Here is a 20,378-nt window from a genome sequence, read left to right on the forward strand (position 1 = left end):
CAACAAAAAGTCTTCTCCCTTTGGACTCCTTTACAGCGGCTGCTATGTTTCTCAAATTTCAGTCATCCGTATACCATCTGCCCCCCAAATCTGCCATATAGTTACACTACCCATATCATCTACCACATAGTTTCTTAAATTGACTCATTTTTTAAAAAATTGACTCATTTTTTAAGCTCAGTATTTGCCATCCCAGTTTTTTTCCTCCAAATTAACACACATTCAAATAAACACAGTACCACTAAAACAGAAAGCATTTGTTCAAGTGCCACTCCCTCCCCCCAAAATCTTACATTCTGATAGTGGCAGGTAGTGTTTTAGAAGAAATCCCTAGGAGTGCAGTGACAAAGGTACAGGATAAAGACAAAGAAAGCCTTTAGTTAGGCACCAGCCCTTCCGAAGCAGAGTTGACGGGTTGGAGGGCCAGGAGGACAGAAGTCTTAGCAAGTTCATTTTATCTGAGCAGTAGTTTGACAGCTCAATGACAGTACCAGGCAGTGGTTAAGTGCACACTTTTTTGGAGGTTAGCTGTATTGAGTTCCTAAATCACCCTGATGCTCAGTTTCTCACCTGCAAAATGGGGGAATTAATGGCTCCAATCACACAGGGCAACATGGGTGCTTTGAATGTGAGCCTATACGAAGCATTTGCACAATGCCTGATGCACACACAAAGCTCTAGCTCTGAGTTTTGGAGCGTGGGAAACAGTGTGTGGTATAATAAATACAGTTTCCCTGTCTGTGCTCAGACCCTCCTGAACTATAATCTTCAAGGGAGGAATTAGGGGATCTATTTGAAACAAAAACCATGGGTGGAGTCTTAGGATCTGATGAGTTTGGGAAACACCATTTGGGTTAAGCACTGCCATTCTCATCCCAGGGTGATGAGATGATGGAGGTGAAAGTTAATGGTCATTTGCGGGGTTTGCACTCACTTGTTCAGTCAACAGAAGTTTCCTGAGCGCTCACTGGGTGCCCCACCCTATGTTTGGTGCTGGGGACACTGCAGGAACAAGAAAGACTCAGGCTGCGGGTATGGGCACCTGCGGCGGGTCCCTCACCTCGGTACCATCTGCGTTAACTGGGTAGGCGATCAAGGGAATTAGTCTCTGGCCTGCTGGGGGGCCCCAGGGGTGGACGGCCAAGTTGTCTCTCCCAGCAGGTTGTGAGCCCGAGGGCGGGTATTTGAGGGTCAAGGACTGTGGGGCCCGGAGGCCCCTGGGCTCATTGCTGCCTCCTGTCCAGCTCATTTCCTCTCAGGCCAGATGTCAGAATCTCCCCACGAAGTAGATAGATACTACGGTTCCCATTTTACAGATAAGAAAACAAAGGCTCAGTGGAGAGATGGGTCACATTTGCGCGCTACCCGCGAAAGGCTTCCAGGCCCGTGTGTCTCAGCCTGGCCGCAGGGCCTGATCCTACCTCCAGCGGCGGCTCAACGGCCGCCAGATCTCTCGCCAGACCCGCGCGGTGCGTCGGCCTCCCGGGGGCTCTGGGCCAGAACGCCCCCGAGCAGCCCGGGCCCGGGCCGCCGCCTCGGCCTCCTGGAGGCCGGCCCCCTCGCTCCCGACCCCGCCTAGCCCTACCTGACTCCCAGGCCCCGCGCAAACACAGCGCGCCGCCCCGGGAACTACAACGCCCGTGAGCCTCCGCGGCGCTGGGGAGAGACCGGTCGCTCCACGTCGCCGCCAGAGACAACCGCTTTGCCCTCATCAGCACGCGAGGCCCGAGGGCGCTGCGGAAACCTCCCTCCCTCCCCGCCCCCGAGACACCGACACCTTCCCGGTCTTGTCTTGGGTCCTACGCCCGGAAGTCGTATGATGGCCATGAAGACTGGAGGCTAGAGAGACCCAGACTTGTCCTCTGGGCCTTCACTTCCGCCGGAAGTGACCTCCAGTCCCCCGTGCCCTTCCCTTTCAGCACGCGCGGGCGCCGGGGACCCGGCACTCGGGGCTCGAGTACGACCACCATGGCGGCCACCACCCTGCTGCGCGCGACGCCCCTCTTGAGCGGTGAGGGGGCGGGGAAGGCCATGGCGGCGCGGGGCCACGTGGGGGTTGTCGCGAGCGGCCGGGATCGGACCCGCGCCCTGACTCCCAGCCTCTGCCCCGGCAGGTCTCTGCACCGGCCCGACCTCCCTGCTGCAGGGCCTGTTGCGGCCGCTGAAGGCCCCAGCCCTGCCCCGCTTATGCCGTGGCCTGGCCGTGGAGGCCAAGAAGACCTATGTGCGCGACAAGCCCCATGTGAACGTGGGCACCATCGGCCATGTGGACCACGGCAAGACCACACTGACCGCGGCCATCACCAAGAGTAAGCGGGGATGGGTCGGGGGCGTCCGGAAGCGCCCGCCCTGCAGGAGAGACCTGGAGCTGGGGAGGTGCTGCTGGAGGTGTTGTGGCCCCAGGAGCCAGAATCCTGGCAGGCAGTGGATTGCAAGATGCGGGAAACACATTTCTCCTGAACGTGAAAGATTTTGTGATGCATAAGCTGAGGAGCTGGAATGGCCTCTCTCTTGTGGCCAGCGCCCTGTAGGCAGAGGCTTTACCCTAGAGAAGTCGCAGGGCTGGACCATGAGGCTTTGTTACATTTCCCTCTGACCCGAGTTACACCCACTGCAGGAGCTGAGGGAGGACGTGTATCATGGACACATTATTCTGGCCGACTGTCCTTTTGTATAGTAGGTGGGAGGGACTCGGTGTGGCTTAAGCCTTGCCTCCTTATCTCTGGTACATCATCTGAGAGGCTTATTCTTCTCCTTCCCCTTAGTTTTAGCCGAGGGAGGTGGAGCCAAGTTTAAGAAATATGAAGAGATTGACAATGCCCCTGAAGAACGAGCCCGAGGAATCACAATTAATGCGGCTCACGTCGAGTACAGCACTGCTGCCCGCCACTATGCCCACACAGATTGCCCAGGTCATGCAGATTACGTTAAGGTGAGAGTGTTGCTGGGTACAGGGTCAGGGGCTGTCTCCCACCAGAAAAAATGTTGGACTTGTGGAGAGGTTAGGATATTCAGGGTGCATGGGTTGAGGTCCTGGATTTCTGGGCATAGCCACTCAAAGTGGGTAGAAGGAGATAGCAGAAAAAGGTGGGCCTCCATTCCTAACTGCTGTGTTTGGTTAGACAGATTTGGAGCTGAGGTGGGGGGGGTCCTTGAACTGGGCTGTTTCCTCTCCTCCTACTCAGAATATGATCACAGGCACCGCCCCCCTCGATGGCTGCATCCTGGTGGTGGCGGCCAATGACGGCCCTATGCCCCAGACCCGAGAGCATCTGCTTCTGGCCAGACAGGTACTCAAGAGCCTGGGGAGGGGTGGAAAGAGAGAGTGGGAAATTGGGTCCATTCAGGACACTATTTCTCTCTCTTTGCCATCCACAGATTGGAGTAGAGCATGTTGTGGTGTACGTAAACAAAGCAGATGCTGTCCAAGACCCTGAGATGGTGGAGCTGGTTGAGCTGGAGATCCGGGAACTGCTCACTGAGTTTGGCTACAAAGGGGAAGAGACCCCCGTCATCGTAGGCTCTGCCCTCTGTGCCCTTGAGGTGAGGGGGGGAGGGGGTCAGGCAAGGGCTGTTACTGGCATCGGATGGGGCTGGATGGGTGTCCAGAGCTTTGCTTTGAATCTGGGGAGCATCTCTTAGTAAGAGGAACAGAATGACAATTTCAGAATCCTGTCATTTCCCCTCATAGCAACGAGACCCCGAGCTAGGCGTGAAGTCTGTGCAGAAGCTGCTGGATGCTGTGGACACTTACATCCCAGTACCCAACCGAGACCTGGAGAAGCCTTTCCTGCTGCCTGTAGAGTCCATTTACTCTATTCCTGGTGAGGACCCTCTTCACTTGCACCCTTCTCTAGCTATAGCCTGACCCAGAATACCTGATGTCCTATTTTTTTCCAGGCCGGGGCACGGTGGTGACAGGTACACTAGAGCGTGGCATTTTGAAGAAGGGAGATGAGTGTGAGTTCCTGGGACATAGCAAGAACATTCGCACTGTGGTAACAGGTATGGGAAAGAGGACTTGGGACCCAGGGGCTGGCTCCAGGATTTCCCTTGCAGATCCTTTGTGCCTTCCCTCTGCCCTAGACCCTCCTCCCTTGTCTCGCCTCCCTCCTAGGTATTGAAATGTTCCACAAGAGTCTGGAGAGGGCAGAGGCAGGCGACAACCTGGGGGCCCTGGTCCGAGGCTTGAAGCGGGAGGATCTGAGGCGTGGCCTGGTCATGGCTAAGCCAGGATCCATCCAGCCCCACCAGAAGGTGGAGGCACAGGTGAGGGAGGGCTCCCAATGATGATGGGCAGTGCTGAGCCAAACTGCCCCATGCAGAGGCAGTCTTCCCAATCAAGCATAGCTTCACCCTTGTTCTCTCTCTTGCAGGTTTATATCCTCAGCAAAGAAGAGGGTGGCCGCCATAAGCCTTTTGTGTCCCACTTCATGCCTGTCATGTTCTCCCTGACTTGGGACATGGCCTGTCGGGTTATCTTGCCACCAGGGAAGGTATGGTGGGTATAGGGAATGTGAAGAAATAGAAGAGACACTCTTCGTATCAGCTCTACCTACTCACAGTTCCAATTATGTGACAACATGGGTGACTTTTCCTTGATTATTGGTATAAAGCCAGTGATGGAAAGGTGGCTGGGTGGGTTTAGAGTGAGAGTCTCCACCCAGTATTCCCTGGGCCAGTGAAAAACTTAGCATGGCCTATCATTTATTTATCTGTACAAAGATCTTCCAGAAAAGGATTCTCCCTGTTGAGAGTTCCACTACACATAATGGCTCAGAAAAGTCTTGTGACTAAGAAACCTGCATGACCCAAAGTTTTCTGGACTTTCAAGAAGGAACCTTAGGAACACTGGTCACCTTGTCCTTTTCTGTCACCATATATGCTGTTTGTATCTGCCTGGCAGCTGGGGTGAAGCTGTCCCCAGAAAGACACACACACCCCCCACCGCCCTGCTGCATTTCCTAGAACTCTTTAAAATTTTTAATTTAAAGTCAATTGAGTTAACATTTCTGTAACTTTCAACTCTAGTAGGCAGCAAATAGTTGGGAAGGTGTCCTGAGGGCCATGCATGAACCCTGTCTCTGCCCCCACCAGGAGCTTGCTATGCCCGGGGAGGACTTGAAGCTCAGCCTAATCCTGAGGCAGCCCATGATCTTAGAGAAAGGCCAGCGTTTCACCCTGCGAGATGGCAACCGGACCATTGGCACAGGCCTGGTCACCGAGACACCAGCCATGACTGAGGAAGACAAGAACCTCAAGTGGAGTTGAGTCTGGCCTCTGCTCTGGCTCTATTGTTGGAAGGCCGCACTGCCCAGCATTCTCTCCTAGCTCTGATGCTCCCTCCCCAGAGCAGCCCAGCAGTGCAGCTAGACTGACCCTTCCCTGGTCAGGAGGGGCCCCAGGGCCTGCCAGGTGAGGTAGGTCAATAAACTGTTCTGTGAATAGTGAGGGACATTGTGTGTTTTGTGTCCTTTGTTTCTCCCTCCCCCATCCTCTCCAACTTAAACATGGAGCTGGGGACATGTGAGCTTGTGAGATCCCTCAATTCATCTCTGGTAGTTTGGAAAAGCTCGTGTCTTAATGCTGTCACAACTATTATGAATGACTTGAGAAAAGGAGCAAAGTTGGTCTATTGAAGTTAGTTGTGGCTGCCTAGCAAAATACTGTAGTTGGATTGTTGGCTGTCCTATGGGAGACACTGGGGACTTATCCTTTGGAGCCAGCGCGTGTTCAGCTGAGGTGCCAAGCCCACCTCTCCTCTCGTAGTAGTTACTGAGGCTGTTCACATCTACCTACCCTTGTCTAAGCTTTAGGACAGTGGGAACTGTAGCTCACTGCTAGAACCAACACCCTGCATTTAAAAGGAGGAACCTGGTAAGTCTGTGTAGGTTATCCCCCCTACCATTTCAGACACGGAATTGAGAAATAATAAAGTGAAGGTTTCATTTTGAACATGTACTGAGATTTAAAATTAAAGTAAGGATGGGAATAAAATGCTGAGTATCTATTTAAAACTTGAAATGATTGGCCAGGATGCTGACCCCAAACAAAAACAAAAAAGCTTAACTTTCAGCAGGGATTAAAGGGCAGGGCACCCCTTTCAACCTTACTTCCTGACAAATGAGCATATTCAGCACTGACCAGCCACCCAGAAAGGGGAGGCTCTTAGGCCCAACCCAAGAGCTGTTTTGAGTCACAACTGAAATCTGTGACTTTACAGCACAGAGAGGTGGGGGCTAAACAAAGGACAAAAGCTTCAGAAAAGACTATCCAGCAATAGCGCAGGTTTGCTTTACTCTCCTTCCTCAGCTTCTGAGGTGAGCCGAAGTTTTGTGGGACTTCTGTCTGCATGAAGGCAGGGACCTTCCTGTGAGCCTCAAGGCCACCCAAAAGCACTGCAGTCCCATCTGCACCTGAGCCATCCTGACCCCAGGTGACTTTCCTGCTGCCCCCTTGCCCCTAGTGCCAGCCCCTGAGCTCTTCCGCTGGGGACCCCAACCCTGCACATTTGTTTTCCCCTATCTGTATATACCCTCTCCCTCCCACATCACGGCCACCAATTATGTTTTCAGACTCACCTTGGATCTCTTCCCAGTGATGTGATGCAACCTTTACTTTTCCTGCCCTGCTTTCAGCCCCATCTTCTCTGGCTTTGGTCTCAGCTGAAACACCTCTACCTACCCATGAATACCAGCCCTGTCCCCTTGATGCTCTAAGGGCAAAATGATGTTCACTTAAAAGAAGAAAACCGAGGCCAGGACACAGTAAAAATTGCAACCTGTTTCCTTGGGAATAACCAAACACTTCTGCAACCTATCACTTCCACATTCCCAAACCTAGCTCTTTTGTGCCATTTAGGCCCTGGTTTAGTTTCTTGCTCCCCTAAACCAGGCTCCTCAACCCAGCCATCTCCCCTCTTCTGCCAGTGGGCTCATCTTCACAACACCCAACACACCACACCTCCCAGCTATGCACCCTGTAGGCTGTTTCCAGCAGCCAAAACCACTTTTCAGTGCAGAGGTAGATGAAATTCATAAGTACTCACACTAGCAATAAAAACTTGAAATCATACCTCAGGATGAGGCCAGCATCCGAGAATAAAGCCACTGGGAAGCTGGGTGACCCGTGGCAGTGACAGGACAAGCATCCTCAGACCGTACTGCCACATTCTCCCCACTGCTGGGGGCCACCTCAGTCCTCCGAAGACTTCACAACTACCATCTCACTCTGTTCTCCAGAGGAAACCACAGGCAGGTTAAGTTAGTTTAAAATTTTATTTTTTTTTAATTTTTTTTTAATTATTTTTTATGTAATAAAAAGTAAAAGTCCTTGTTCAACCATCCTTGTGGGGCATCTGTCTGTCTGTCTCTCACACAGGTCACTTCAAGTTAATGGGAAAGAAAGAAACAGGGGGCCCAAGTCTGAGGTTATAAATAATAGAAAATAAAAGATCTTCCGTCTCCAGCGGGGGATAGATGAGAGGATGGGAGGGCAAGATGGGGTGGGGATGGGCAGGGGCAGAGCAGGAACCCCCCCACCCCCGCTGGACCCTGGCCCTGCCCATTTGAGGCCCCTCCCCTTCAAGGTGCTTGGCAGGAATTCCCCAGCTCCCCCAGGGGAAAGGGGGGATTGGGGAGCTGGGACTGGTCCGAGCTGCTTGGGGGAAGAGACATAGATCACTCTTCCCTCCACTCATGGAGGTCTCAGGTCGCGGCCAGGACAATCTTCAGTTCCCCGGGGGTGGAAGGGGAGCTGCTGGGAGGGATGAGATTGAACTGGTTGGAGGGGAAAGAGAAGAGAGCAGGAGCATTAGAACCCAAGCAGCTGTCCCTTCATCCAATGCCGTCCAGTGTGGGGTGTGGGGGGAGTGTTTGGGTAGGAGCGGCCTCCTCAAGGTGTCTCATGGGGCTGTCAGAAGCACAGATCAATCGCTGTTTCCCAGTGAGCCAGAGCCCTTACTCATGTGCCCAGCTCAGCCCCCCACACCCCAGCCTGGCCCTGTCTGCTGCGCTGACCTTACCTCGGCTAAGTCAGGAGACAGTCGGGGTCACTGAGAGCTGGGGAGGCAGTGGGGAGGGGGGCTGCTGGATCACAACTGAGCGAGGACGGAGGGAAGCAAAGGACAGAGCCAGGAGCAAGCCCCTGGCGGCGGCGACTGTGGCTTCTGCCCACCCTACATACTTCACAGACAGGTGCAGGTCGGCGGGCGCCCTGTGGGACAGCCCTGCCTCCAAGACCCCTCACTCCCCTCCCAGAACCCGTGCATCCTGCCCCACCTGCAGCCCATCAGCTCTTCCATGCCAAATTCCCCCAGCTAACGAGAACTCACGAATCCTGTCATCGGCTCCTCCTGGAAATCCAGGCGCCTGGCCAGGCTGCTCACCTTGGGGGTGTCCGATGTAGGGATAGGGTGAGGGTGTGGAAGCTGAGAGTGCAGGCACCCCACTCTGGGGCACCGCGCCTTGGGGGGGGCCCCCATGGCTCTGGGGTGGGTGCAGCAGCATCACCTGGGGCGGGTGGGGAGCCCCAGGGTGAGGGGGCGGGGCTGCTGTGATTCCAGTTTGGACATGGGCCTGTAGAGAATGAAAACAGCTGTGAGCAACCCAGAAGCTAGACATGGGCTCTGAGAATGCCGGTGTTAAGAGCAATCAGGAAAGGAACACCAAGGATTGAAGAACAGGACAGGCCTGGGTCTTAAGTCCGGACAGCAAAACAGAAGCATAGGAAATAAGTTCCTTGGGTTCTTACCTGGGTAACATGGGCCATGTTGGTGAAGCCGTGGGGCAGCTGCTGGTGGGCATGGATGGCATACACAGCGGCTGGTTGGGGGAAGCTGCTCTGAGGGGACTGGGCAGAAGGTCCCGGTGGCAGAGAAGGCGGCGTGCCTGTCAGGGCCCCTGGGTGGTACAGATTCTGCTGTGGCTGTCCACTGCCCAGGTGTGGGGCCTGCCCCGCCTGGTGCTGTTAGGGGGAGGGGAAGGGTGAGTGCCACCCCGCTCCTCAGGTGCCAGGGCTACCACCCACTGACCCTGAACCTCCCCTGGGGCTCCAACCCCCTCTTCCAGCTACCCCCTTCTGCCCCGACCACTCGGGATCTCCCAGGGCAGGCACCTGGACGGGACTGGGGGCCGCATGCTGGGACTGCGGCTGGCTCCCAGTAGGTGTGGTGGCCGGCTGCGGCTGGTGGGCATGGAGCTGCGTGGCATGGTGTGGATAGGACTGGTGAACAGTGGCTACAGCAGGAAAGAGGGAGAGAATCAGGGCTAAGCACACTGGAGGCATCTAAGGAGCACAGTCCAAGAAGGACACAGAACTCACCATAGAGGGCTTGGGGGGTGGGCTGCTCTGCAGAAGGGTACTGAGGAGTGGAGGACGACACAATGGCCTGGGGATGACTCCCCGAAGTCAGCATGCGTGGGTTGCTTTGAAGCATGGGGGCAAACACCGGCTGGAGGGGCAAGAGAGAAGTGGTCAGCACATCCTGCCACCTGAGAACCCGGGTACAGCACAATTCTGGCCTTGTCACAACCACTCCTTTGTAACATTCAGTGACCCCAACAAGGAGGTACTATTTTATCTGTACTACAAAGAACAGCAGACCTTGCTACAGGTCCTACCCCAGTGAGGACTGAAGCCCAAGTCTGACACCCAGAACATTGCTGGCCTCTCTCAGCTAACTGAGTCTGGATGATGGACAGATGTGATCTTTAGCTCTGTTCCCCACCCCACCCCCACATCCTCCCTGTGCCTCGGTCACCTGCGAAGGGTAGTGGGCCATGGGCTGCATCATGGCAGGCTGGCCTGGGAACTGCTGCGGGGTGTAAGGGATGTAGGAAGAGTAAGGTGTGGCAGCCACCAGAGGTGGGCCAGCAGCAGCGGCGGCCTGCATCATCGGAGGGGCTGAGGCTGGCTGGTGTTGGTCCGAGCGCTGGGGGGGCAGGGAGCCTGGGGTATGGGAAAGAGTGCCACGCTCAAGCTCCATCTGGAGGCAATGAATGGGGCAGCCCCACCAACCAGCCTGCGAACTCCACTCACCTTTTGCTCCCCGGTACTTGCCCTGCTGTCCAGGCACAGAGTTGGATACAGGATATGGATACATCTGAGGTGCCTAGGGACAAGAACACAGATGAAGCTGAATACCTTGCTCACAAATGCCCAGAACAGACCTCATCTGGTCCTCCCCAGCCCAACTGAGCCTTACTCCAGACCTGGCTCAGTCTCTCTTACCTGAACAGCTGGTCCCATATGGATCTGAGGTATGTAAGAAATGTACTGGGGGCTATAGAGCCCACTCTGGCCTGCTGTCAGCACCGGGATAGAGGGAGTTGAATGAGTTCGGGGCCCCGGAGAAGTTGGGGTACTGGTCGATTTATTCTGTAAGAGACAAGGGAAGACACGTAATTTTGCTTTTCGTATGCCCCTCCAGTGCCTAAACAGCAATACAGCATTCACAGTGCTGCATGCCAGATGCTTTCCACCCTGCATCTTGGTTAAGCCTCACACTGGACACCAGGAGACAGGCATTTTCAAATTATAGGTGAGGAAACCAAGGCAAAAAAGTTAGTTTTTCCATGATCACCAAGCTTTTTTTTTTTTTTTTTTTTTTTTAAGTACAGGAGTTCGAACCAAATCAGGGCCCTGAATGAAATCCACACTTAACTACCCCAACTCACATTTTCCTTGAGCTGAACCCCCTAAACCTCAGGGAGAAACATATAAACACTCCTCAGAAATATGACCCTTCATTCCCAAGTGTGACACCTGTTTTCCCCAGAGTAGCCCAACTTTCACAGCCCCTCCCCCACGCTCTATCACCCCAACTCTCAAGCCTCTCAGGAAACCAGTCCTCATTTCCCCATCCCATCTCACCACAGACAGCAGAGGCTTTGTGGGATTGAACTCCTTGGCGTTGGGGTTCAGTGTTGATTTCTTCACTTGCCTGTGAGGAAAGAGGAAAGTCAATCTTCACGGCTTGCTCCTCTCCCTTAATGCCCACCCAGCTCCCCATCCTACTCACTCAGCAACCGGGCCCTCATCCTTGTCGTCTCCCTTGATGAGGCCCACTGGGGGCTGCCAGTTTGGCTTGGGCAAGGTGGCGGGGGCTGCTCTGGCCCCTCAGTGCCTCCTGCTGGTGGCAGGGGTGGCTTGTCCTCTTTATCCGATACAGACTCCGCCTTGGAGGAGACCGGGGACCCCACTGGCTCTGAAGTCAATAGACCATCAACCTCCTTCTCTTTCCCTTTGGCCTCCTCCTTTAAGATCCGGGGAGGAAAAGGATCCAGGCTGGTCTCAGGGGAGCTACTGGACTGCAGCTGGAAGGAAAGCAGCACACATAGAGTACCCAGGCAGCTGGTTTGGACCCCAGGCTTGGCCTCCCTTCTTGCATCCTTACTTGCTCTCATCTATCCCCCCTGGTCCTAGTCCTGTGCCTCGCCTCTTCTATAAGCCCCCTTACCACCCTCATCCTAACAACCCTGGCTCTTTCTCACACTCCTCACCTTAAATTGGGCCCCAAACTTTCTCAGCTCTTCCAATTGAAAGCGTTTCTGTTCATTCTGAAGGCCAGGGACTAGGACAAACAGGGAAAAAGGAAAAAATATACATTTCTCTTCTAAAAGGTGATAACAATGCCAGTACCCCAAAGGACAAAGAAAACAAGAAAAAAACCCTCATGAGTTCTATAATGCAAATCAGGATCACACAACCAACCACACGCTGTTTCTGAACCCCCACAACTCTCGTTACCTTTTTTAAAAGATTTTATTCATTTTCTTAGAGAGAGAGAGAAAGAGAGAAGGAGAGCGAGAAAAAAAGAGAGGGGAGGGAGAGAGAGAGAGAGAGAGAGAGAGAGCACGTGCATAAAAGCAGGGAGGAGGAGGAGAGGGAGCAGCAGACCCTGCCGATCAGGGACCCGGATGTGGGGCTCAATCCCAAAACCCCGGGATCATGACTGAGCCGAAGGCACTTAACTATCTGAAGTGCTCTCCTAATCAAAGGGACATTACACCTCAGAAAACAAAATCCTCACCTTTCCCAGCTATCCGGGACAGCTCCTGGGACTCCAGAGTTCTCCCAGGTTCCTTGGCTGGAAGTTCTTTTACTGAGCAAGACAAGACACATGCCTGAAGGTCCTTCTGTCCAGAACCACACTTCACACTGTCCACAAGCCCTCATCCAGTTGGCTCTTACCATCTGTGGGGGCCAATGAGATCTTTGGAGAAGCTGGGGAAATGGAGCCTACCCCAGGATCCACAACCGATGACGTCACAGGGATGGAAGCTGAAGAGGTCGGTACTGCTGAGCCGACGACGGGGGGCTCAGGACAGGAAGCTGAGATTGGGGCAGGGGCAGCCGACTTGGGAGAGCGTGGGGGGTACATCCGGCCCACTGCAAGAAAAGGGAAAGCTGTACGATGGTTACTGCTGGTCAATGAGTAAGGGGCATAGGAAACCCATCAGAAACACAAGGAAAGTTTATCCACTTTTTTTATATGCAAGGTCACAAACCTAAATGCCCAAGAGAACAGACAGATGACAAATTCAAGTAAGACAGACTCTTGGGCACTATAAGAGATTGGAATGTTTATAAAGGCAGTCACAACTCAGCAGCCCCAACTGACTAGGATCATGCTGTCAGGATACGTTCAGTGTCTGCAGAACTTTTTTTTTTTTAAAGAACTTTCTGCATTTCCAAAGAAACCAGAAATTTTGTCTCCCGTTTGAAACCGGTTTTAAAATGTTGATAGCTAAGATTGACTTCTTTTTTTTTTTTTTAAAAGGAGACTTGGCCCAATGTGGGGCTTGAACTCACAACCTTAAGATCAAGAATCACATGTTCCATGACTGAGCCAGCCAGGCATCCCGACAACTAACAAAAAACATCTGCCAGCCAAATGCAAGCCGTGGATTGCTGTGCTGGCATTTCTACATGAGAGAAATAAATTATTTCCTAAAAAAGCATAAATCCAAGCCCCTATAAAACATCTCATATTGGGGCAGTCCCAGTGGCCCAGCGGTTTAGCGCCGCCTTTGGCCCAGGGCGTGATCCTGGAGACCCGGGATCGAGTCCCACGTCGGGGTCCCTGCATGGAGCCTGCTTCTCCCTCTGCCTCTCTCTCTCTGTCTTTCATGATTAAAATAAATAAAATCTTAAAAGAAAAAATCTCATATCTTGAAACTGTCTCCCATTTCAGTATTCCCACAACTGATACTTACAGCCCCCCACCAATTTGTTTCTTCATATATAACTGAAATTTTACCTGCAGGAGGAGGTGGAACAGAAGCTTCTCCAGAAGGCCTACTGCTGGGTGAAGACAGAGTCTTGGCACCACCTCTCAGAGGCCGCTGTGCCTTAGGGGACATGCGGGAAGGGCCTAATTTTTTTTTTTTTTTTAAGATGGGAAAAAAGAGGCAGAGTATCTGCTATTACATTATCACCAACACATCACCCTTCCAGCCCGATCATGTACCCTTTCAGTGATCCTTCCCACCTCCTTCCCTTCCTCTTTTCTACCCCCCTAACAAAAGCCTGCTTGCTTGGTAACTCACCTCCATTGATACCACGTGTCTCAGAACCTGGGCCAGGACTGCTACTATCAAGGTGGTGAGGACCACGAGGCGGCAGAGAGCTAAGGCCAGGCCGGCCACCCCGGGAACTACTGCATCGAACTCCTCCCCGAGGACCTTCCCGAACTCGTTGGGGTAGAGGGATATATTTTCCCTCCCTAGGGAGAGAGTTCAAGTATGGTCAATTAGTCATAAACCCCACACATTTTGGAAGATGAAACCTTTCCTTCTAAAAGTGCACACACACACATGCATGAGTGCACACATGCACACAAAGAGCCTAGTTCCAGCTTTTTGCACTACCCCGCTTGAAGATCTATCTGTTCTGGTTAAATGTTCTGTAGCTATAAGCTTATGACCTTAGGTTGCCTCAATGCTGACCTGACCAACCTCCACAGTTCTACCACTCCTCACCTATGAGAAAAATAGAGTCACAGCGTAGTTCAAAGTACAGCTTTTACAAGTTATTGAACATCATGTACGCTTTGATTTCATTTACTTTAAAGAAGATGTACACATACGGATGAATGTGCAGAGAAAAAAAAAAAGACTATCAAAACTCAATACTTTTCCCTTAATCTGTAAGTTTTAGTTTTGTTACTTTGGGAAAATTACTCATCTGCTCTAGGCCTCCATTTTTTTCCCCCCAAGGCCCAGCGGGAAAGGCCGGCGTGGGGCTGAGCGTGGACACGGAGCGTCCTCCGCTGGTCACTCCCTTGGAGGCCTCCATTCTTAAACCTGCAAATTGGGAGTAACTATGTACTAACCTACATCTCACATGGCCTTAAATAGGAGCATACAATGCTCTTGGCCCAATCCCTGGAGCATCCAGAACCCCAAACACACCAGGCTGTCCCCAGCAATCACCTAGATGCCAGGCTGGGGCTCTCTCGTCCTGAACCCTGCCGCTGGACTGCACTATGCTTCTCCTCTTCAGTGCGTCCATCATCGTTCTCCATGGCGATCCGCAGGCGGTACTGGGGGCTTGATTCAATCTCTCGAGCCAATTGGGCTGCACGCAGCTCCCTCTGACGAAACTCTTCCGAGTTGTCCTTCTCCAAGGGTACCCTGAGAGGATCGCCATAGACCAGCACCACCCCAGTGTCAGGGGACAAGAGAAGAGAAAGGAAAAACATCTGCCAGTCCTATCAGCAGCTCAAGTATACAGATGTTTAAGCCCTCCAGCAACTCAGCACATATATAATGGGCACCTACTAGGTCCCAGGAGGGGCAACAAGGCCTCTCTCTAAACTAGAAGAGTATTATCTAAGCATGGGTTAAGTTCTAGAGGAAAAGTATAGATGAATGGACAAGCAGCAGCTAATTCTACCCATGAGATGGCCTGATATTTTGAGAGGACAATTACACATAAAGCAGACCAGGAGTGTGGCAAAGGCAACCTGGACACCCAGAAAAGCATGAACAAATGCCATGACCCCATGCCTCAAACTACACCATGTGGGAAGTACCAAGACACTCACGTGTAAGAAGAAAGACTGCTATCATAGGTGGTCTTCACACCATAGTTCTCCTCGTTGAACTTGAACATTTCATTGGGGTCCCATCCGTTGGACTGAGGAGGGATGCAGGAGAATGTTTTTAAAACTCAGCAAGGAAAACAACAATGACCTGTCATTCTCCAACACCAGGTTGAAAAACACACAAATCTGACCACACCAAGAATAGAAAAATAGGAAGGAACAAGGCTGGTAGGAATATCCACAGTACTACCAATTTGTAGCACAGATTGGCAACAAGTAAAACCAAAGTTTTAAGACCTAACAAATCCATTTCCGGGTTTATGTGCTAGAAAAATTTGGCATAGGTGTACATGGGGACACACATTCTTAAGTTCAGTAAGGCACTATTTTTAACAGCAAAATAATGGCAACAAGTACCAATCAGTAAACAAAAAGATAAACTCGTTTTGTTGTATATACATAAATGTGTACACATATAAGCACAAGTATATGGAAGTTAAAAGCAATAACCAGATCTATACACCAACATGAGAAACAATTCAAAAACAAGCAGGGAAAACAAATTCTTGTGCAAATGAAATAAAGTGTAACAATGCATTAACTCATAAGAATTTTTGAATGATGCAAAGTATTTGTTTTTAGAAGGTATATGGGTCTACATGGTCCACAATCTTGCCTATGCTTTGTTAAATTGAAGAAAAAAAAATCTTCAAGCAAATGCTAATAGCTGTCAATCACAGACAGTAGGAGAATACAAATTTTTGCTATTATTTTTTGTAGCTTTTTGCTTGGAAACTGACAGCCATCAATGGGCAACAGTGAAAGACTTTTCTCTCCCTCCCCAGAAGCACTCTTGGTTCAAGAGTGACATCATGGTCAACAACCCACACTCGGGCAGCAGAGTGCCCTGCTCTCAGGTTCTCAGGGAAGGGGGGCTGTACCATGTCAGACTCGAGGTCATAGTCATCGCTGTTGCTGTCGCCCCCTTCCCAGCGCTGAAGCACCTTCTCTTTGTGCTCCCCATTCACCTTTGAGTTCATGGCAATAGCTGAATCAGTGAACTTGTCTGTGGGGGTAGAGTCAAAGATCAGGAGTCAGGGGATTCTTTCACAGCCTTCTTCCAACACTCCCACCCCCAGTAAGTAGTTGGGGAGCAGAGAAAAGTGTGTCAGGGTTGGGGGAGGGGAGAATGTGGCAGGTGCAGCACAAGACTCATCTTAAGAGTTCAAGAGGAAGGAGTTGAAAACAAAGCAAGGAAAACATGAAGAATCGCAACACAGGCCAGAAATTCATCCCACTGTAACTTAGACATCAAGACATGTTTTCAAGAAGAAAAATCTAGCCCATCTCCTCAGACAAAAAGATGGTAAAGGGGAAAGGAAAAAAAAAAAAAAGTCATTATGTAATTGCTCTCTGCCCTCTAGTCTGACATAAAAACCCAATACCTTTAGTAGCATAATTGAAGTCAACATTCCGGAAGTGGACAAGCATGACATCGCTTGGCTTAAACACCATTGTGTCCACAATGTCTTCCCGACGAGGGCCACCTGCTGGCTCAGATGCTTTCCGGTGTACAGCGTCTACTGCTAGTTCAAACTATAAAAGTCCCATTCCCGAATAGTAAACGGTCAATATCAAAAATGTGATGGTAAAAATATGACTATTTTTCTTTTACTCTTTCCAACCTTGTCCCAACACCACACTGTCTCGCACAAATAGCCTTCTCAACATCAGCCCAGGACTAAGTATTTTAACATTAAAGTACCCAGTCCTCAAATTTCCAACCCACATCTCTTATTGCTTCCAGAACGACTCTGGCACAGAGCTACAGAAATGAGTAACACAATGCTGTCCAATGCCATTCAACTCACATCTCCAGTGAGCTTATTTCATCCTCCTCCTCCCATGAAATTCCAAAAATAAACTATTTTGAGTACACTAACCTTTGAGCTCAGAGTCTTGAAGATACCTTCATATATGGTACCATTCTTCACCTTTACATCACAAGTGGAGCCCTGGAAGAGTGGGGAAAAAGAAAAGTGTCTCCAGCAAACTGGCGCTTTACTCGTCTCAAACAACCTAGGGTTTAGCTACCAACTTACCACAACAGCTGTAAGAAAATGCAGCATTCTGGAATTGTTGTAGACACCCTCGAACACCTATCAATAACATAAAAGAGCTAGTGAGCACTTCACCTTCCTTCTGAATACCCACACTCCACTCACATTCACTTTGTATGTGCTGGGCCCCAGCTCTTCTGAGCCCAACTATTTGTGCACATGATCTGTCCTATATCCCCACACGTTCCTCTGTACTTTGGGGGTGAGGGGTGGCACTCACCGGTGACGGTGGGGGTCCCTTTCCTGTGCTTTGTCCCCTGTGAGAAAGGAAACAAGAAACTAATTACTTAACCACATTCAATCCCTCTTAATAGAATTAATTTCAAAGAACTCGGTTTCCTAGAACCACATACCCTGAGAAAATAATTTAGACCACCAACCAATTAATCAACAAGATTTTCAAGTTCTCACCTTTCAGAGGAAGAAAGGCATAGACAGTAAAAGTCACGAAACACGTTTCCACCAAATGCCACTAAAAATAAGACCTTGATCAACAACGGTTGTCAATTCACAACCTTCTCACTTTCTCCAAGAGACCAGGGCCTCATGCTTCTAAGAAAGCAATGCTACAGTAGTCGTTAACCAACAATCCACCCTAGACATAGAGGTGAAAGCTCAGGGAATGCAGATTCAGAACCACCTAGCTCTGGTACGTTACCTCTCAAACAGAAAAGACAATCATTTTCACCAGCCTTACGCCCCAAAGTCTGGGAGGAGGGTACTCCCTTTACAACCCACCCTTCTCGACCTCTTTTACTCAATACCACCCACTCTAGGAGGGGTCACCGATCGCCTGGTTACCCTGCTCCTCGCTGGCTGATGTAACCAGCGGTTGAGGAGGGCGATGAGGGGGCCGTTGGCGGGGCTGGGGGACAGCGCAGCCGCAAAAGCCATCCACGGGGAGGCCTCGCCCGGTTCGCGCCTGCGCAGTAAAGCCCACGGGCCTCCAAAATCCCCCCTCCCGCGACCAGAACCCACTGCGCCTGCGTGTACCGCCACTCTCAATTCCATTAACCCACACCCAGAAGAAACCGAGTGCGGCGTCCACGACTCATCCACAAACACCAGGCGAACCCGTCCACGCACACTTCCAAACCCTGCCCTATAGGTTACCCTCGGCTCACGAATGCCCGGGTCATGAGACAGAGCATCCGCGCGCACGTACGAGGAGAGCGCGCGCGCGCTGGAGGTTCCCAGCCCGCAGTCCTCCCAGTCGTCCCTCCTTCCGTCCCCCCGCCCACCCCGCTCCCCTCCTACTGGCCAGACCGGGAACGGGGAGGTAGCAACCCGCTCCCAAGTCCCTCCCTCCCCATTGGCCAAACTGTGGGCCGCGCGCCCCCCTCGATTGGCTACGGCCGGGGACCCCTTCCCGCAGCTGACTCCCTATTGGCTGAAGCCGGGGACCGCGAGACCCTTCGTGGTAATGGAGCCGGGGACCCCGATCACCTCTTCGCCCCCCCAATGCCTCGTTCTGACGGCGCTGGGGGGATGCGCCCCGCCTGCCCTTAGGGCCCGAGCCCCGAGGCCCAACGAGGCTCTGAGAGCTGAGCACGGCCCCCAAATGTCCCGGTGGCCGCGCGGGGACCCTTTCCCTCCGACCTGTTAGGACCGGAGGGGGCCCGCCCCTAGCCTCGCGGGAGTTCCCCACTCCCCCCCGGCGCCCCGCCAAGGTGGCCGGACTGGGTACCCGCCTCGCGCAGGGTCCTCGGGTCCCGGCCGCTGGGCCGGAGCCGCCGCCGCCGCCGCCGCCGCCGCCGCCGCCCCGCAGCCTCGGCACCAGCGCCCGGAAGCCCACCCCTCCTCACCTGGCGCTGCCGATAGCCGCTGCCCCTGGCCTCTCCTGATGTTGCTGCTGCGGCGGCGGCGGCTGCGGCGCCAAGATGCCCTCGGCTCCCCGGCGGAGCCCGCTCCCGGCGGCGGCTGCAGGCCCCAGGCAGGGAGAAGCGGCGGCGGGAGGCCCTGGGGGAGCCGAGGCGGAGGCCAAGGGCCCCGGGAGGCCGCCGTTGGGAGGGCTGGTACCCCCGGGAGGCCGGCGGGCCACGGCCTGTTGCGTGGGGGGCGGCTGCTGGGGCTGGGAGGTCTGTTGTGGCGGCTGAGGCTTCAACATGATGGCAGCGTCCGGAAGGGGAATTAGGGGGAAGGGAGGGAGAGAGGAGGCCGGGGCTAGGCCCCCGCCGGAGAGCGCGGGAAGCAAGGGGGCTCGGGAAGCCGGGGACCCGCCGTTGGCGGGCGCGGGGGGAGCCCCGCGATGTCGGGGGTGGATAGAGAAGACCGCGGCGCGAGGAAGCGCCGCGAGGCGGAAGGGGAGGGGGGTCTCGCGGGCCGGAGGAAAGCGAGAGGGCGCGAGCCGGCCTGGCGCGCGTGCGCGTCGCCGGGGAAAGGGGAGGAGGAGGAGCGCGCGGGCGGGAGCTCCCGACGGGGGAGGGGCGGGGAGGAGGGAGCGGCGGCGCGAGAGGTCCGCGCGCGCCGGGGCGGTTGGCTCCGGGCCGGAGCGGGGAATAAAAAGGCGAGTCTCGCGCGCGCCCCCGGCCCTTGGGGTGCGGAAGGAGCGGCGCGGGCGCTCACGCGCGCCAAGGGGTTAGGGTCTCTAGGTCTCAAACAGCCCTAGGGGCCGGCTGCCGCGGTCGCTTCACAATGAGCGTGTGAAGCGCTGGGGGAGGAGCCGAAGTCGCCGTGAGGAAGGAAGAGCCGGCCGCCCCGCCTGCGCCGGCGGCGTAGCGTCGGGATGCCTCCGCCGCAGTGTGAGCGGTCACGGCGGGGCGTGCGGTTCTTCCGCCGTTTGGGGGCCCGTGGGCGGAGTCTGGTGCAAAGAAATCCCAAGTCTAAACGCGCGTCCGCCCCTCTTAGGCCGGCCCGAGGTGTCGTGAGCGGTTACTCTTGACCTTGTCTGCTGTAAGTAGAAGACTGGCGGACCTTAAGAGTTACCGGCTTGAAACGCCGCATGTTACAGATAAATCTGCGCTAAGCCCGAAATCATTTTAAGTGTCGACGGTTTAATACCTAAGTGGTTTCTCCGTGCCCTAGAACGAACCCTTACACCGTAGTGACAGAGACAGAAGGCCGGAGCACCTATAGGTGTAATTCAAAAATCCTCATTCAACTCTTCAATGAAACCAGGCTTCATGGCCTCAAAATTAGTTGGGCGTTAGAACACGGGGCTGAATGCGTTGGATACAACCGTCATTTAAGCACGTCCTGTCCTCCCCGAG

The 20,378-nt window shown here is 53.3% G+C and overlaps 2 protein-coding genes across 2 annotated transcripts; one reads left to right on the forward strand and one right to left on the reverse strand.

The window, feature by feature from the left end:
- The first annotated feature begins 1,835 nt into the window (after positions 1–1,835).
- TUFM (Tu translation elongation factor, mitochondrial) lies at positions 1,836–5,451 on the forward strand. The gene is made up of 10 exons (XM_055340070.1): positions 1,836–2,011; positions 2,115–2,309; positions 2,766–2,932; positions 3,186–3,290; positions 3,379–3,543; positions 3,692–3,824; positions 3,901–4,005; positions 4,118–4,269; positions 4,377–4,496; positions 5,098–5,451. Exons 1-10 carry the CDS (start codon positions 1,969–1,971, stop codon positions 5,269–5,271), a joined length of 1,359 nt encoding a protein of 452 aa, XP_055196045.1. The 5' UTR covers positions 1,836–1,968; the 3' UTR covers positions 5,272–5,451.
- A 1,811-nt stretch (positions 5,452–7,262) lies between these two features.
- ATXN2L (ataxin 2 like) lies at positions 7,263–19,424 on the reverse strand. Its single transcript, XM_055340069.1, is given in 24 exon segments — positions 7,263–7,778; positions 8,387–8,576; positions 8,752–8,964; positions 9,115–9,236; positions 9,322–9,451; positions 9,761–9,948; positions 10,039–10,111; positions 10,231–10,377; positions 10,873–10,942; positions 11,021–11,075; positions 11,078–11,315; positions 11,502–11,572; positions 12,032–12,103; positions 12,193–12,390; positions 13,262–13,375; positions 13,551–13,726; positions 14,436–14,636; positions 15,050–15,141; positions 15,991–16,115; positions 16,495–16,645; positions 16,993–17,064; positions 17,152–17,208; positions 17,390–17,426; positions 18,975–19,424. Coding segments are annotated over 24 exon segments (3,177 nt in total). The 5' UTR covers positions 19,277–19,424; the 3' UTR covers positions 7,263–7,695.
- Positions 19,425–20,378: the final 954 nt, after the last annotated feature.

Source organism: Nyctereutes procyonoides, unplaced genomic scaffold, assembly GCF_905146905.1.
Source record: "Nyctereutes procyonoides isolate TBG_1078 unplaced genomic scaffold, NYPRO_anot_genome, whole genome shotgun sequence".
Taxonomy (NCBI): Eukaryota; Metazoa; Chordata; class Mammalia; order Carnivora; family Canidae; genus Nyctereutes; species Nyctereutes procyonoides.

Bases quoted from the DNA above. Each gene is read 5' to 3' on its own strand.
- TUFM (XM_055340070.1), top strand. From the start codon at position 1,969: ATGGCGGCCACCACCCTGCTGCGCGCGACGCCCCTCTTGAGCG. The intron at 2,310-2,765 runs GTAAGCGGGGAT...CCTTCCCCTTAG, and splicing joins GACCGCGGCCATCACCAAGA to TTTTAGCCGAGGGAGGTGGA. The intron at 4,497-5,097 runs GTATGGTGGGTA...TGCCCCCACCAG, and splicing joins TTATCTTGCCACCAGGGAAG to GAGCTTGCTATGCCCGGGGA.